Source organism: Rattus norvegicus, chromosome 2 (genome assembly GCF_036323735.1).
Source record: "Rattus norvegicus strain BN/NHsdMcwi chromosome 2, GRCr8, whole genome shotgun sequence".
In the NCBI taxonomy this organism is placed as follows: Eukaryota; Metazoa; Chordata; class Mammalia; order Rodentia; family Muridae; genus Rattus; species Rattus norvegicus.
This window is the reverse complement of record NC_086020.1, coordinates 55,971,790-55,990,924: the sequence shown is the minus strand read 5'-3', so window position 1 is coordinate 55,990,924 and position 19,135 is coordinate 55,971,790. Positions and strand designations below refer to the sequence as shown.

Here is a 19,135-nt window from a genome sequence, read left to right as displayed (position 1 = left end):
ATCCTCATTGGTACTCCAGATGACCCTACAGACTATCAAAAGCTGAGAGAAATAAGCACAAATGCATCACAAGTAGCATAATGTCAAACACTACCTTCCTGAAATTACTTCTGGTGCAGCATAATTGGGCGAGCCACAGCTCGTTCTTAAAAATTCACCATCTGACATCATGTTTGAAAGACCTGAAATGACAAAACATGGCCACTCAAGATTTCCCAAGAACAGAAAGAAAGTAAGTCCATTAAACAATACACCTAAATTTGTATTAACAAGATCAGCCATCATTTTTCTGTTAAAAAAACAAAACAAGGGGTTGGGGATTTAGCTCAGTGGTAGAGCGCTTGCCTAGCAAGCTCAAGGCCCTGGGTTCAGTCCCCAGCTCCGAAAAAAAAAAAAAAACTTTAACGTGATCAGTCTTTATTTCCGAAATAGTCTGACCTTATAAAAAAATGTACAACATATTTCAATATCTACAGTTTAATGTGTAGGTACCAAACTAGTGGTGGTTTTGAGTACTAGCATAACCTTGAAATGTTTACATTTTAATACAGACATTGTTAGGCAAAATACACTCAGATGAACATAAAGATGTCTACCGGCCTCCATCTCTGGGATTCTTAGACTAAAGGCATGTGCTGCCACATCTGAAAACCAACTTTACAGCATTTAAATGTTAAATTTTTTAAAAATAATTTCCTCATAGAATTCATCTTTCTAGATTTCAATTTTATCTCAGTAATTCCATCCCGCTTCCCATTTTCACCATACTTGACCAAAAAGAATATATTAGAAATTAAGTTGCCACCTTCTTGACAAATAACAGTCACTTCTTCTCAAGTGATCTCTCTAATGTTTACAGGTTGAAATATTTATGACCACAACACTGAATTCCATGGCTGGCAAGTAGGCTCAGCAACCTGAATTCAACCCTAAGACCCACGTGGTGGAAGAACAGAAACATCCCCCAAAAGCTATCCTCTGACGTGTGTGTGTGTGTGTGTGTGTGTGCGTGTGTGCGAGAGCGTGCACGCAGGTGTACGTGTGTGCACACACAAAATAATTAAATCTCTTTATGACCAGCTTTGAAGACATAAGATTAAGTGCATACCTTACTGTTCTCCCTTTTGAATGCTCATTTGCAGAGTGGGTTTCTGGTCTATCCCATAAACACTATCAGAAGACTGTTATTTATACTCATTAAATAGGTTACAACCGTCCTTACCGAAGTCGGCTATCTTTGCATTCATGTGTGCATCAAGCAGGACGTTTTCAGGTTTCAAATCTCTGTGGACCACCATATGCCTGTGACAATAGTCCACACCAGAAAGGATCTGCTGGAACAGACGTCGACTCTCCTTTTCGTCCAACTAGGAAAAGCAGAAAAGCACTCTAAGCTGTGCCTCTCACTGGAAACATTCTCACTTATAATTCTCCAGCCTACAACCTGTCAAAGCATGGAAACTTCCAGGCGAACTCCACCCAGGAGGTACTTTTGAAATGGACAAGTAAGGCACACAACACTACACTAAACAGCAAGGGCTCAAGGGATCAACCAGCGACTCAGCTTTCTAACCCTATGTGTATAAAGTACACTGAGAAACCCATCTTCTTCTGTAGCTCATGGGCTATTCTAGTACTTTCAACTGCTACCTGAATCTGGGCGTGTTTTCCAATTAGTGATGTTTAATCCTTCCCTCCTTCAATAAATATTTATTGAGCACATTTGATATGCTATACAGGTGAGACATTCCCAATACAGAAATGAATAAAAGGAAGGTCTTATTCCTGCAGACAAAAATAAGCCCCTCCCAAAAGCAAAAAAAACAAAAACAAAACAAACAAACAAACAAAAAAACCCATCAGCCTAACAAGTGGGGAGAAAGTCACAAAGTAATACAGAAAGTGCTCCAATGGGGAGATCCAAACCCACGGTCAAGCAGAGGCTCTTTGTCAACCTCAGTGGGCCACAGAGCAGAACAAAGTGATGCAGGTAAAGAGGGATCTGTAAGGAGGGAAGGCAGGAGTGGGAGACAAGAGGGGACAGGGAGGGAGAGTAAAGAGAGGGCGAGGAATACATGGGTGAAGCTGTCAAAGAGCCAATCTAATCAGTGAGAAGGGAAAGAAAAAGAGGATACAGAAAGTGACGCTAGTATGGGGGACAGCTACAGACTGTAAACAAGTGACAGTAAGTACTGTAATTGAACCACAACGCAATGATGGCCTGTGCTCTGAAATTTAAGCTATTTTTTAAGTTTTGTGTGCATGTGTGTGTGTGTGTGTGTGTGTGTGTGTTTGTGTGTGCGAGCGTGCGCGTGTGTGTGCATATGCATGCAGGTTCCCACAAAGGCAAGAATGCTGAGGACACTGGATCCTCTGGACCCGGAGTTGGAGGCATTTGTGAGCCCCCCTAACATGGGTGCCAGGAACCCAGCCCTCTGGGGAAAAAACAAAAAAACAAAAAAACAGCAGACTCTCTGAGCCATCTCTCTAGGCCCAAGATGCTTTCATTTAAACAAAAGCACATTTACATTTTGCCTGTTTACTGAATGGGGGGAAGGGGGGTATAAAAAGCTTATACTACAATTAAAATTTTTAAGCATAATCTTTTAAAAATAATCTTCAAATCTCTGTATTTTCTGATGTTTGCTCAACAAGGGATAAGTGGCACGGCTTTACACATGCTCCAGGACAGAGTATTTAACAGGTAAACTACGGATTCCATAAGCAAGGACTCTCCCATGCGCTCCTCCGGTAGGTCATGAGTGAACATTCTAGATCCGGAATGCTCCACCTTGATGATGGATAATGTGGGGACAGGAGAAAGCAGTCAGTGCTCTGAGTACAAAGTGAAACCTGCTGCTGAAGGGTAGCAGCCCCTTACACTGAAGTCTCACATGCCCTTCCTGAAGAAAAGTACATCGATACTTTGGCAATCTCACACCTTTATTTGCTCTATAGGTGTTTATTTTTTTAACTATGCAAGAGGAAGAGAAAATTTAACCAACGATAAGAAGTAACAGAGGGGCTGCAAAGGTGGAGAGAATTTTCTTTACTAAAATAAAGAATGGCAGGGACTGAAGGAAGATGGGCCAAGGCAAAGCATACTCCCAGCTGACAAGCAGTACACACTGACTCTCTTGTGTCACTCCCGGAAACAGCACTAGGGTGCTGTCAGCAGCACACAGGGCCCATAAAACAAAAGGATGGAGAGAGAGACAGCAGCCATCAAGAGGAGTGTGTGGACAGCAGATGAAAACTCAGCAAAAACAGAAAAGCAAAACCAAGTCCTAGAGGAAAATAAACTCATCTGCACGTGGATCCCTGGGAAAGCTGAGGAAGTAGGAGGGCCTCAACTCTTTGAGGCAGAGTAAGGGGCGGGCCAGAAACAAGCCAGCAGGCCTCTGCAGGAAGCTTTCGATTCCTCACCAATGGGGAGTGAGACCTCTGGCTACAAAGGCGAGGCAAAGCCAGGTCGGCCTCAAGGCCTCCGTGGCAGGAATAGGGCACTGTAAGGAAGATGTAGACTGCGCACACGAACAGAAGAGACCTGACCCCACCTCCCAACTCAGTTCCAACAGCTAAACCAATACCTTCAAGAAAATAGGAAAACGCAGACGCTAAGTTAAACAAAGAAGAAAAATCCCTGTTCTCGTTAGCAAAGAATTTACCCTACCAAATTGGGAAAACCATAAATGGCACACATACATGAGCTTGACATTTGGAACTTTGTTCTGAAATTTAAGTGGACAGCTAAGAATCACCAGGAAGAGTGAGTCATGGGGGGGGGGGGGTAAAATGAGCAGAAGAAAGAGTGAGGTGAGCAGAAGCACGGAAAACGGAGCAGTGCAGGAACCAAAAGACATTTAAAACCAAAATGTCGTCTCAAGAAATTAAGGCTATGTCTGTGAAGCCAAACAGCAGCTATCCAAAGAGAATTTCAGAAAATATGGTAGAAGTCTGAAATATAAACGTGACAGCTCAAAATTCAGCATTCAAAAGGTAACACTAAATCCACCTCCACAATGCATAGCAAATGACTAGAAATGACAAACAGGAGGGGAAAAAGAGAGAGAGGCAGGTACTGACTAATTCAGGAAGAATTCCTTCCATGCATAGGAATGGGGCCTGGGAGAATGGGAAAGGGAAAACTAAACAGAAATTAACCACATTGAAAAATAAAGATTAACGTGCTCAATGAGTCTGATCTGATTAAAGAGACACACTACATAATATGAAAGAATGAACAATGCAAATAACTTAGACTGAAATCGAGGGGAGCTCTTTCCTCTGCCAGATGTGGGTCTTTTAGAAGGGCCTATGCCCGTCAGATAACCTGGGAGTCAGGGTGGGCGGAGACAGTGCTCAGGATTTGTATTTATAACTTCAATGTCTCCAAGGTTCCTTTAAACACTAAACTCTTTAGGTCTAATTTCTAGCTCCTTCAGAATCCCTATTTCTTACTACTCCAGGTACATCAGAGTTCACAGACCAAAACATAATGCAACCTAAATGTGACCAGGGTTGAACAACAAGGCCTACATCTTTTAAATACTCAATGAGTTATGGCGTAAGGAACACTTAGGAAAACATATTAAGAGTGTGCACAGGGACGGAGAGATGGCTCAGAGGTTAAGAACACTTCCAGAGGTCCTAAGTTCAAATCCCAGCAACCACATGGTGGCTCACAACCATCTGTAATGAGATCTGAAGCCCTCTTCTGGTGTGTCTGAAGATAGCAACAGTGTACTTATATATAGTAAATAAATAAATCTTTAAAAAAAAAAAAAAAAGAGTGTGCACAGGCCAGGAACACCTTTAATCCCAGCAGTCGGGAGGCAGAGGCAGGGAGATCTCTATGCATTCATTGGAGGCCAGCCTGATCTACATGGCAGCCGCAGTGGCATAGTGTAACCTGTCTCAAAAAAAAAAAAAAAAAAAAAAGTTTATATAGCCAGAAACATAAATCTAAGGATTTGTGAGTTTTAGGGACTTACTTGAACTCTGTGTGGGACTGATGAGTCATGTGACCTTGAAGAAATACTTAACAGGTGGGCTTGATATCCACGTCTATGTAAATGGGCTCAGGGACCATCTTTGAGATCCTTTCCCTGTGAGTCTGCACAAATCCATGCTAAGGGAGCTGCTTACTAAACAGACCTCTGGAAACTGCTCACTGACGTTTTAGTGCGATAAGGGTTACTGAGGAGTTACCAAAATATGTACAGGATTAAATAAGAACTGCTTACCCTTCCATTTTTACAGATATAATCAAATAGCTCTCCTCCTGAGACATATTCCATGACCATGAAAATATCAGACGGTGTACTGATGACCTGGTACCTGGCGAGAGAAAACATGATCTACTAACGTTAAAACGTGTGTTCACCATTCAGTGAAGATTGACTAAGCATGTAATACACCAGGCGCTGTGCTGGCTGCTACAAGTCTGTGGTGAGCAAAGCAAATCTCCTGGTTTTGTTATGGACTTGAACCTGGTGCCAGCAGACAGACAGACAGATAGTAAGTGGCAGAGCATGCGATGAAGCAAAGAAAGCAACCCCTTCTTCTATACAGAGTACACCAGAACGGAGCCCGAAGGAAGGAAGGAGCGGACCACCTTTCCTGGGAAGAAGAAGGTGGAATGGGCAGAGGGAAGGGAGAGCAGGGGCCAGGGCCCAGCTGGGAGCCTGCCCGGTGCACTCGTGGTAAGGAAGAGCAAAAGAAGCTGGAGAGAAACAGGATGTGAAGCCAGTCGTTAGAGACCAAAGACGCAGAACCCCACAGGCTGGGAAGAAACCTTCGTTTTTTATTTACAGGAGTATGGAAAGCCAAGAGCGTTCTTAGGCTAGCAGTCACGCCATCTGCATAGTCAAAGCGTAAGCAGTGGTGGCATGGAGCGCAGAGTGGACGCTCAGAAGAAGCCAGTGAGACGTGTGGTACTTCAGGCCAGTGTGATGGTGATAAAGGAGCAAAGGTCAGAGACACATTCTGGTGGAAGAGACGGAGGGGCAAGGGATAAACAGGATTATTAACGATGCCCCTACTCCCCCGGGGTTTAGTGACAATTGACTGGGATGGTGTGGCAAGCAGAGCTGAGGAGATGGTGGGGAGATGAGACCTGACGGGGTTCTTTGAGAGACCCCATGGACATCCCAATGAGTAAGGAGCAGGCATGGGGCCTAGAGTTCAGAGAATGGGTCTCAAGCAAGGAGTGTACAGTTAGGGGCCATCACTAGGTATGATATATCAAAACATTTCAATAAATGAGAGATAAAAGCGAAACAATTTTTGAACCAGCTGGTTCAATAGAGAGGTCCCAGCAGGTTTAAATTATAGCCTACATGATAACACAGGAGGTAAGAAATAAGCCTAACTGGGGCTTCCTCCAAACAACCGTTAGGATTACTATCCTTCTGAGAAACTGGAGTCCTCAACGTCTGGTGTGAGTATGGTCAAGTACAAGCAGGGTAGGGGGAAAAGCATTGCTAGTGTACAGTCTCTCGTGAGCCTAATTCCCAGCAAGTAAAAAAGAATTGAAATTTGTAGCTCAAGAATTTTTTGCCTTTCTTTTTTTTCCTTTCCAGGTGGTACTGGAGCCCAAACAGGGCCTGGCACCTGGTACAGAAACTTTTATTAGAAACCCAACAGTTGGTACTGTCCATAAAAACAGTAGCACAGGGCTGGAGAGATGTCTCAGAGGTTAAGGGCACTGTCTGCCCTTCCAGAGGTCCTGAGTTCAGTTCCCAGCAACCACATGGTGGTTCATAACCGTCTGTAATGAGATCTGACGCCCCCTTCTGGCCTACAGGCACACATGCAGGTGGAACTCTGTATACATAATAAATAAATCTTTAGAAAAAGAAAAAAGAAAAAGAAAACACGGTAGCCCAGAGTACTGTCAGAAGGGCCTCTTTCCAGACAACAGGAAGAACAGGAATAGGGGAGATATGAACCTTGTTAAAACAGGAGGGCGGGCTCTGTAACTGTTGTGAACTGGGGTCAGATATGGGAGCAGGACGAAACCTCCAGCCTCGGAAACAGGAAGAAGGCCAGGCCCCTGTCTGTTTGCCAGGTCAGGCAGGTGAACTAAAGGGCTGAGCGGAGGCAGGACCAGGCTAACGAGCTGTGCTGGTTAACTAAAGGGCTGAGCGGTAGCAGGACCAGGTTAACGAGCCAGGCTTACAGTTTGATTATATGAGGGTGCCTGAAAAGCTTCAGGTTCTGGATCTCTCTGCGGATTTTCCCGACCACGTCCAGGCTTCGAATCTTCTGCCGGTTGAGTATCTTCACAGCAACTTTATGTCCAGTCAACTCGTGCTTGCCCACTACAGAAGGAATAATTTTAAAATGTTAGTACCAGTTCTGACTGATAATATCCTCTGTGTGTTATAATAGTAAGCTAACACTCAAAATACTGGAGCACATTTGCTGCCCCCCTCCCCAATTTTACCCTTGAAAGTTTAGCCTTAAGTCAGGAGGAGACACAGGCAGGGAACTGCTCACTAGAAGTAGATTTGGGGAAAAGGGAATTTGGAACAGTTATTATAAGAGAGAAAAAGAAAAATGTCTTTGTTCTTCCTGTATGCCTTCAGGTATTCAAACCCTTTTAACTTACTATTAATGTTTAAACTTCTGTACACATAAGTTCAAACTAGCTTTTGTTTGGAAACTTTCTATAGGTGTTCACACACAGAGAAAGTATTATGCCACCACTGAAATCCTATGGTAAGGATCCAGACATGGTGTCTTATGCCTGCAATAGTCAGAAGCAGAGGCAGGGGACTGAGAACTAAGGGGAAGCCTGGGCTATTTTTTACAAGAAAATCAAGGAAAAGCCATGACATAGAATAGGTGCCCTGCAGGGCCAAAGGAGATGATGGTTCACAGAGTAAGAGCTACACAAGCAGGAAGCCCAACATTCAAATCCCCACAGCCCACGCTTTGAAAACAAAAAGGAAAAGAACCTAGCACGAGCCATCCTATGTGCCCAACGCTGGGAGAGAGAGGGCAGGCGGGCAGAGATGGGGACTACTGTGCTTACTGGCTCACTACCTAGATTCAGTACGAGATCTCATCTCGGGGAAACAAGGCAGAGAATGGTAAAGCAGGCCATGTCCTCAGGCCTGACGGGTCGCACGGAACACACACATGCACAAGACTACGTAAATGAACTCCCTATGACACCCACATGATTCCTTATCATTAACAGCCCCTGTGATTGGCTGCTGTTGTTTTGGTCTGCTTTCAGTTTTGGATCAATGGGACGCAGTTTCCATTTTCAAACAGCAAATTTAAAAATAAGTGATTTTAGGCTAAAGAGACGGCTCAGTGGTATCAGCTGCACTTCGAGAGGGCCCAGGTTAGATTCCTGGCACTCACATGGTGGCCTTTGGTCATCTGTAACCAGTTCCAGGGGAGACGAGAACCTCCTCTAGCCTTTTTGGACACTAAGTACATGCATAGTGCACAGATATATAGAAAGAGAGACAAAACACCCATGCAACATAGTAATAAATAAATCATGTTTAAAGGGATTCCATCTTGCCCATGACCACCCAGACAGTTGATGGGCACAGAAGAATTCAGATACTACCACTGAGGCAAAGGCTCCAAAAGTCTAGTATCTGTGTGCCCTTTCTCAGGGACCTATGGGAAAACACAGAGCCTATCAAAATCAGAACGGACACCAGAGCACCAACAGAGAGGCTTCACGTCTGAGCGTGCCAGCTCAGACTTCTTTTCCTGGTCTTGGGAACACTGCTGCTAGCTAACTCCAGGCCATCGAGGGCTGCAGCATGGGACAGGGACACTGCCTCAACACTGTCTACAGCAAACAAAGCCAGCTGTGGTACTGCATGCCTGGATTGCCAGCATGTGAGGGAGGACAGGGAGCTTCAGGTCAGTTTAGATACAATGGTAGCTCAAGACCAGCCTTGGTGACATAGACTCTAACACCAAAAGAGCCCACCCCACCCTACCCCACCACCCTAAAAAAGCAGGAATCTAATGCAGGAGGAAAATTAAGAAACCTCCCAAAAGTGACAGATGTACTGGTCAGGACAGCAGCAGATGTAGGCACAACATATAAAGGAGGCAACGTGGTTATTTTGAGAGAACAGAGATAATCCTATACCTTTCAAAGTATGGGGTCCATACAGTGGAAGAAGAGAAATTACTCCCTAAGGCCATCCTCTCACAAGCACACTGTGGCACACATGCCCCTACATACACACACATATACACACACATTAATAAATGTTTTTCAAAAACACTTGAGGTTTGTCCAGAACTGCAGGTATGATTTATTTCATCAAGTAAGGAAGAAGGGTAGGAGGCTCTGAACATTCTCTTTGACTCATTTGAGATTACGTACTTAGCATTTAATATATAAAACCAGCCAATCTAACCTAGTCCATGAGTTCCAGGCCCGTGAGAAGCCCTATCTCAAAAAACTAGGTGGACATCTTTAATCTCAGCAACTCAGAGACAGAGGCAGGCTAGCCTGATCTACACAGTGAGTCTAAGCTGACCCAGGCTAGACACTTTGCTGGCCTGCCTTCCTCCTTCAACTACCTTGGAGCTCCAGGCTATGCTTGTATCTGTCAGCCTGGATTCACAGACAGGAGCCTAGCATAACTGTCCTCTGAGAGGCTCCACCCAGCATCTGGCAGAAACAGATGCAGAGACCCACAGCCAAACGTTAGACAGAGCTTTCGAAGTGGGAAGAACTGAGGAAATCAGAGGGCACAGGGACTCCACAAGAAAACCAGCAGAGTCAACTAACCTGGACCATGGGGGACCCCAGAGACTGAACCACGAATCAACCTAGGGCTGCTGCCACTTGGTCTTCAAGCGGGTCCCCCCAAAACTGGGGCAGGAGCTTATCCTGACTGGGGATCCTGTTCCCCTAAGTAGGCTGCCTTGTCTGGCCTCAGTGGAAGAGGATGTGCCTAGTCCTGCAGCAATGAGAGGTGCCAGGGTCGGTTGGTTCCCCAGGAGGGACTTCCCCCTTCTCTGAGGTGAAGGGAAGCGGGGCTGAGAGAAGAAGGCAATGCTGTGGTAGGATGTAAAGTGGATAAACAAACTAATAAATAGGGAAAGCAACCAGAGTGTTGGCAGACACCTGTAATTCTCGCACTAGGGGCTGAGGCAAGAAGACTGCCAAGGATTTGAGGCTACTCTGGGCTACAGGGCAAGACCCTGTCTCAAAGTAACAAAGCAGAGTTGCAGGTGTAGCTCAGTTGGTAAAGTATTTGCACAACACAGACCAAAGCACTGGGTTTGAACCCCGGTACTGTGTAACTGAGTGTGATGGTGCACCCCTGAAGCACCAGCCCACAGAAGGTAGAGGCAGGAGGATTACAAGTTCTGAGTCATCCTCCAATGTATAGTCAGTTCAAGGTCAGCCTGGGATACATAAGACTTCAACACTTAGAAGTCTGAGACAGGAGGATTACCATGAGTTTAAGGCCAACTGGTTTAGGTAAGACTCTTTCTCAAAAAAAAAAAAAAAAAAAAAAAAAATCTAGCTAGACTCAGCCTGATGACCTAAGTTTAATTCCTGGGACCACAAAGTGGAAGGAAAAAAAAAAAAACCAACTCTTCAAAGTTGTCCTCTGATCTGCACCAACACAACATGGTGTGCACACCCATATACACACATATACATGCACACATCCATACACACATACCCATGTGCACACCCATATACACACATATACATGCACACATCCATACACACATACCCATGTGCACACCCATATACACACATATACATGCACACATCCATACACACATACCCATGTGCACACCCATATACACACATATACATGCACACATCCATACACACATACCCATGTGCACACCCATATACATACATACCCACAAACATACACTATTTTTTTAAGAATACACAAATACAAAGGGTACAATAAAAATTCTACAACATGGGCTGGAGAGATGGCTCAGAGGTTAAGAGCACTGACTGCTCTTCCAGGGATCCTGAGTTCAATTCCCAGCAACCACATGGTGGCTCACAGCCATCTGTAATGAGATCTGATGCCCTCTTCTGGTGTGTCTGGAGACAGCTACAGTGTATTCATATAAATAAAATAAGTCTTAAAAAAAATTCTACAACGGAATAGTTCACATCACTTAAAAGTCAGTGCTACTCGGCAGTAATATGGCATGTTTCATGGTAGGATACTAAAAACTGAGAATTTAACAATAAAGGGTGCCACGGGAGAGGAATCAAGCAAGGAGTATTTCAGTATTTTGCCTGCAAACACTAGAAGTTCCTCGGTTAAAAAGGCAAAATGAATGAGGCCAACGACCAATCAAGCTCACCACAGTTCGTTCTCATACTTGAATATTTGACCAAACTACAAATAGTTAGGAGCGCTTAGATGTAAGTTCTCACTTTGAAAACAACTCCAGAGAGCCTTCCATGGGCAAACCGCTGCCTCCTGAGGCCTCCAAGCACGAGGACCCTTGCTCAACCCCTGTTCTCACATACGTGGGCAGGGAGAAAGGCTTCTGCAGCACGCACAAAGTTGTCCTCTCCATTCCATATGTCCCTGCACACATATATCAATAAAAATGGAGGGTGGGTCTACTGATTTAAATGACAAAAAACAAAAAAATCACATTAAGTTCAACTGTGTTCAAACAAAAACTAAGGACAGTTAACTGGGGGTGGAAGGAAGCTAATTAGCAATCATAGAGCAAGTCAGCAAGTCATTCAAACCTCCCAGCACACAGAACTAAACAGTCAGGAAGCAACAAAGAAAGAGTGATATGATTGGTTTTCCTGTTTGCTTAACAGAAAATTAACATAGTAATTCCTTTCGTTGCTGTTTGTGAGGGGGCTGGCAGAAAGAACCAATGGAACACTTTAGGGAACCAAAAAAAAAAAAAAAAAAAAAAAAAAAAAAGTCTTGAGTTAAAGGTGACATCACACTTAAAAAGAAAAATACCAGGTCTCCAAATTGAACTAGAAAGTAAACTGAAAACATGCATAAATGTGTTTCCGTTTACTACAGCTTATTATGTAAGAACAAAAGACTGTATCTCCTAATGACTAATTCATCCATTGTATTGTTCCAATACAGCACTCTTGTAGGAAGACTATGAGAAAAGTTCCTTCCTATCAACATGGAGAATAAAGTTACACAGGCTTCCACAGTGCTGGCTACAGAAAAGAATAAGAAGGGGATCCTATAGCTACTGTCTTTCAAATTGTATTGTTTTAAACTCTTTTTCAGTTTAAAGAAATAAAGAAAGGAGAAAAGGAAGGAAGGGAGGGAGGGAGAGAGGGAGGGAGACAGCCCAAGGAGAGGACATCAATACTAGGCACTGGCAGATCCAGCCTTTCACAGGAGCAGACTGAACACCCAGATACCTTCCAACCCAGAAGGCAGTGTGTCCCAGGTGTTGTTCCCCCTCGGAAGGTACTTAGCAGACTTCAGACTTGCAAGTTTAAAACCCTCTGTAAATACAATCTCCTGCTCTATAAGAGTAGCCATAGGAGGGCTGGAGACATGGCTCAGCGGTTAAGAGCACCTGACTGCTCTTTCAGAGGTCATGAGTTCAATTCCCAGCAACCACATGGTGGCTCACAACCATCTGTAAAGAGATCTGATGCCCTCTTCTGATGTATCTGAAGACAGCTACAGTGTACTTATATATAATAAATAAATAAATCTTTAAAAAAAAAAGAGTAGCCATAGGATACATGAAACAGTGTTTGTAAAAGATTTTCTACCCTGCCAGCACATAGTAAGTGACCAGACAATGTAGCTATTGGTACTGAGGGATAAGTTTCCATTATTCCCAAACCAGTCAATCCCTCATCCCTATTTAATCAGCCCTGAACTACCCATTTGGATGCCAGGATAGCCATTTTGGATCTTAACTCTTCAAACAGTGCCTTCTCTTCACTTGTATTCAATAGCCTGCCCTTATCAAGAGCCTTGGACATCACCCTCTCCTCAGCATAAATCCCACCATCCCAACCCACCACTCCAAGCACCAAACCTACAACTTCTGGATTCCAAAGTTCAGCCCATTTCCTCGACAGTTAATATTCAACAGGTCACTCATACACATGGCAGCAAGTCCTTTACAACAGGGCTGCTTTCCATCTAAAATTGTCAAAAACGTTCCTATGGCCACAGTTGGGAAAGGTCCACTTCTGTGTTTCACAGCACAGCCATTTGACTATAGTTTAAATCATGCGAGTTCTTCTTAAACAAATACTGTTTGCTATAATATGAGTCTAGCTGATTTGTATTGTGTAATACAATGAAGCCATAAACCTCTTAAGTCAATGGCACATCCACTTTGCACACAAACATGCTCTGACTCTCAGCAACCTTGGAAGACTGGCATTCTGAACAACCTTCTACAGGGCACTGAGGCACACAAAGACACAACTTATCCACAAGGACATGGCTGGTGAGTGGCACAGCCAAAAGCTCAACTCAGACTGGGTTAAAAACTTGATGCTCCTTCCAGGAGAGGAAACGTGAGAACATTCTTTAGACATTCTAAAATTCTTTATTTTGTGTATTATTACTGTATGCATGGTACCCGGGTGTGCGTGTGGGGACCCTTGTGCCACAACACACAGGCAGGCTCCAGGGACGGAATTCAGGATCAATGAGCTTGCACTGCACAGTAAGGGTTGGTACCCACTGAGCCCTCTTGTCAGACTGTAATGATATATTTTTATAAACACTCTGGGAGCTGGAGAGATCACTCAGGAGTTAGGAACTCAGAATGCTTCTGCAAAAGATCTGAGTTCAGTACCCAGCACCCACAACAGCTTTTTCCTAGCGCCTACACTGGACTGCTTCACGACTCCCAGTAGCTCCAGCTCCAGAGAGACCCAAGACTTGAGGCCTCTGCAGACACCAGCGCTCACAAGTACAGGCATACACAGACCCACACACATGTACATGAATTAAAAATAATAAAATAACCAGGTCTGTAATGCCCACCTTCAGTCCCACGACCCAGAAGGCAGGGGCAGGTGGATCTCTGAGTTCAAGGCCTCCTGAACAGAATGAAATCCTAACTCAAATAATGGTGATAATAATAAAATTAACCTTTAAAACAAGATAAATCAAAGCAGAACTTGTATAGCATAACGTATATGTATACATCCTTCTACTAAAACATATGAAACATATGAACATATCAGAAATATCTTCTCATGCTTTATGGTGAAAATTTGAAAACAAGAGATTGAATTTTTCCATAATTAAAAAAAGAAAATCACTCTAAAATTTTACTCTTTCATTTGATCATTTTCCTATATTAGAACATAAGCCTGATCTACTAAAAACCCACCGATCAATTTCAAATTTTTATTCTAGTTTTTTTCAATTTCAATTCTTTTTATTCTAGCTTTTTAAGCTTAAAAATCTTAAGACATATTATAGAGACATTTGGTTAATACATTCTCTCAAATCAACTTAAAAGTTACCCTCAAGGTATGCCTTTGCAACATGATGATATAACGTTTGGTTGACATCCCTGGATGACCGGCCCTTTCTGAAGGGAAACCTGATGGGGGAGAGGACATCTGGGGAAGACGGGAGGTAAGGAGGAGAGGAGGGACTGGGAAGAAAGAAGGGAAAGTACAGTGGGATATAATGTATGAGAAAAGAATAAATTTTAAAAATTAGCATTAAATAATGATAATCTTAAATGTATTTTTAAAAAAGTTATCCTAAAATTTAGAAAAGGGGCATGAAGGCACACAATTTTAATCCCAGAATTTGAGATTAAAGGCAGTTGATCTCTATGAGTTCAAGGACAATTTGACCTTTACAGAATAAGCTCCAAGGCATCCAGATCTGTATAGAAAGCCCTTCCCCCTAACACCCCTCCCAAAAAGTCAACACAATAAATTAACTAAATCCTTTCAAGAATCCTTTGAAAAACCATACAACTTAAAAGGTGAGAGAGACCTTCCTGATAAGGAAGTGAGAGAACCTGAATTCAAAGCCTCAGCTCCCACTGTCATCTCAGCATCCAGAGGGCGGAGGCAGGCAGATCCCAGGATGCCAGTCAGCCTAGCCCCAAGAGTGACTTAGCTTCAGGTTCAGTGGGGACCCTGAACAACAGAGAGCAATATAGGAAAATGCTCGACACTGATGCCTGTGTCCACAAATAAATAATAAAACATGAAACAGTACAGAGAGTCTGGCGAGCTGAAATCCATGTCAATCTGAAACCTCAGAACATATCTCACTTATAAACAGTTCTTTAAAAGTAGAATTAGTGGGGCTGGGGATTTAGCTCAGTGATAGAGTGCTTACCTAGGAAGCGCAAGGCCCTGGGTTCGGTCCCCAGCTCCGAAAAAAAGAACCAAAAAAAAAAAAAAAAAGTAGAATTAGTAAGGGCTGGAGAGAGGGCTCAGTGGTTAAGAGCACTGACTGCTCCTCCAGAGTTCCTGAGTTCAAATCTCACAACCATCTGTAATGGGATCCGAGGCCCTCTTCTGGTGTGTCTGAAGACAGGGACAGTGTACACATATACATAAAAATAAAAAAATTTTAAAAATAGAATTAGTAAAGGGTCTCAAAATGGTATGATGGTAGATTCAGGGTGAGCATAATCATCTAAGGGCTTGCTCTCTTACGAGGAGCACAGAAACAGTTGACTAGCCATACGGTGGCGGTGGCGGCGGCAGCGGCAGCAGCAACAACAGCAGCAGCAGCAGCAGCAAGCAGAGAGTGGAGTTATGCTACAAGCCAGGCAAAACCAGGAATAATCAGAAACTAAGAGGTAAGGGACACATATGCCACTGACTATTAAAAGGAGCACAGCCCTACGGACCCCAGTTTTCACTCCTCTGACCTTCAGATTGTAAGAGAACTTTCTCTTGTTTTAAGCCACCAATCTTTAGTGCTGCCGCTGTAGCCCTAGCAAGGTGATGATAGGCTTATTGACTGAAAAAGCCAGCGTTCTGGAGGAGGAGCCAAAAGAACTGGGAGGCCAAGGCCAAACCAAGCTATAGGACGCAAGGGGGATAGTTACAGAGATGGCTCAGCAGTTCAGAGCACAGACTGCTCCTCCATAGGACCACTGACAACAGGAGGCATACAGCCATCTGTTACTCCAGCTTCAGCAGGATCAGTCCAATACCTTTGACCGTTATGGGCACCTTCAGTCAGATGCATATATACAAACACATACACAAACATACCTTAAAAAATAATAAGTTTTAAAAATCGCATTAATAACAACAGTCAGATTAAAAAGGCTTTCTACGCTGGATTATATACTTCCAAGTTTTCAAAAATATAGCATTCATGAGGACAGGGATGCAAATGTTCCTCTTAAGTAAAGACATACAAGGCGCCTGCATATGATTCTTCTCAGGGAGCTGTTTCACCCACAGGATTTCCTATGGAAGTGGATGATCCTGTGGTGTTTTGCTTTTGAGGTTAATTGGCATCCTTCACAGCCTATCAGGAGTCACCTTCCACAGCCCCTTTTCTGGTGCTCTAAGTACTTCCTATTGGCTGGAAAACGTCATACAGCTAAAAGTACTGGAACTGAGTTTCTTGAGTCACATTGTTCAAGTATACAGTATATTGCTTTTTTTATGTACAATATATGCATACAATACGTGGAGGACTAGAGCCTCCACAGAGACTTCTCAAACCCAGGAAAAGATATGCATTCTCCCTTCTACAGACTAACAAGGCTCTGAGACACCCTATAGTTTATTTTTAAAAAAACAAAAACAGTATTTCTTTGTGATAGTTTGAATGTTTGGTTCTTGGTGGATGGTTTCGGAAGGATTAATAGATATGGCTATGTTGGTGAAGGTGTGTCACTGGGTTGGGCTTTAAGGTTTCAAAAACCCATAACAGGCCCAGCGTGTCTGTCTGTCTATCTGTCTTATCTCTGTCCCTGCCTCCTTACCTCTTGCTTATAATCAAATATAAGCTCTCAGCTATTGCTCCAGTGCCCTGCCTGCCTGCTGCCATGTTCTCCACCACCATGGTCGTGAATCATCCTCTCACCTGAGTCTCAAACTCAATAAAATATTTCCTTTATTAACTGCCTTGGTCTTGGCGTCTCTGAAAGAGACTAGACAGTAACTAAGCCACTCCTACTTCCCCATCCCAGCCACTAAGGCATTTGATCTGGGTGTGAGCATTGACCCCCCTGGAAAGAACTGCAGCATTTTCCCTCTGGTTTGTTCTCATTTTACCCCTTCATGGTTTATCAGAGAGAACAAAACTAGACTAATGGGATGGCATTTGCTAGACCTCAACTCGCACACTAGTTAGCCAAGTGAGGAGTAGGTCCTCCTACACTTGTTTTGACTGGCTCTGATCCCCTAGAGCAAGCTGGTTAGCTAAACAAGCCAAAGGTGTGAGCTCTGACTTAAGATGAGAGATCCTGCCTCCCCCACAAAAGGTGCACTAACATACACAGAGACAGATAGACAGACAGACAGATAGAGGTAATAAAACAATGTCTCAACCTTGATGATCATAAAATATTTTCTCTTTCAGCATAGGCCTTATCTCAGCTGGTTCATGCCTTTAATCCCAGCACTCAGAGGCAGAGTTCAAGGCTACCTTTGTCTGCAGAGAATTCCTGGACAGCCAGGCCTACACCACAGAGGAACCCTGTTTCAAAAATCAAACAAACAACGTCTAGATATTAGCTCCTTCCATTTACCCATCCTTCCCACCTTCCTTCTTCCCAGTTAACTCAGTCATTTAAAGCTACAGTGTTACAATGTTGCCAATGTTAACCTGTAGGAACACAGAAATGTTTGCTTTGAACATGATTGGCAACATTAACATTTCAACAGTGTAACACTTTTAAAACATAGTATCCCAGGCCTCAAGAAATGTCTTCAAAGTCTGTGATTTTAAGGATGAAGAAATCGGGAACTCTCAGGGTCTGTAATTTGTCAAGGTACAGATAGCTATTCTGATCAAGTTCTACAGCTCTTCTGACTGTTAAGTCTTTTAACCTATCCACTCTTTCCTACCAACCATATGCAGTGAGAAGAGGGGAGGGAATGGCATCATGTCAGAATCAGAAACTGTTTTTCTCAAAACTGGGCTAAAGATTCTCTATTGAGCAAACTTAGGCGGAGTCAAAGTAATTGCTGCTCCCCAGAATTGCTGTTCCCATCAATCAGTGAATGTAATAAAAGGACTTTGCCAAGAGTATATATTCCCTAAGGGCCCTGCCCTTTATCAAAGCTTAAGTGGTATTTTTCAGACTGTTACTATGTTTTCAACAGTGCTAAAATGTTGCTTTTAAGCAAATTGCAACACCCGCTTTAACCACATCTACAAGGTCCACCTCCAAAAAGCAGCAGGTTACTCAACTAAAGATGAGCTAACTAGAAACTCACTGTTCTCTCTACCTTGGCCTCTGTTTAACGACAAAACATTGTCAACAAATGATCTAACCATATACAGAGTGCAACAAGATCCTATTTTTAAACAAAGGATTTTAACAGGCTAGAGATGCCACAGAGATGGAAATATCCCCTGAAAGCATTCTGGCTGCCGAGCCATTTCCGTCTCCTTTCTAAAATTAGAAGAAAATTCCACTAATAAAAGTGTAAGGAAATAGCTTAATCCTATTGAGATGGGAGCTTAAAGGATTTCTTTTAGGCATACCAAAACATACAAGGGCCAGTGAGAAAACACCAGGCTGCTCTGTAAGGCAGCAGACTCCAAACCTGGTTTCCTGAGTTCACACCTCAGGACCCACAGGGTAGAAGCAAAGAAAACCATCTCCAGCAGCAAGTTCTGCTCTAAGATCTACACAAGACAGACAGACAGACAGACAGACAGACAGACACACACACACACACACACACACACACACACACACACACTAAATTAAAAGGCAAAGTTGCTTTTTTTAAACCAAACAAAAATACTCAATACCAACCACTTAAGCAACACATTACAGACATATGTGAAGTCTTAGATGATTCCTCCCAGAGCATCTCTCCTCAGAGGTGACAACTAACTCTCATTACAGTGTCCCTCTCCCACACACTAACATATTTCTATTATGTATGCATAAATCTATAAAACTACCGTAATACCTCATACTTTTCATAAAATTTAGGTAC

The 19,135-nt window shown here is 43.3% G+C and overlaps 1 protein-coding gene across 3 annotated transcripts in view; it reads right to left on the bottom strand.

Moving 5' to 3' along the window:
* Prkaa1 (protein kinase AMP-activated catalytic subunit alpha 1) overlaps positions 1 to 19,135 on the bottom strand; it is a 35,685-nt gene that overhangs the window by 12,526 nt on the left and 4,024 nt on the right. Inside the window, exons 2-6 of one of the 3 annotated variants that reach the window (XM_039103097.2) lie at positions 15,327 to 17,657; positions 7,184 to 7,325; positions 5,247 to 5,360; positions 1,223 to 1,367; positions 95 to 182 (exon numbers count right to left, since the gene is read on the bottom strand). In XM_039103097.2, the coding sequence (XP_038959025.1) occupies positions 95 to 182; positions 1,223 to 1,367; positions 5,247 to 5,357 (344 nt within the window). In that variant the 5' untranslated portion in view covers positions 5,358 to 5,360; positions 7,184 to 7,325; positions 15,327 to 17,657. 3 annotated transcript variants of the gene reach the window in all.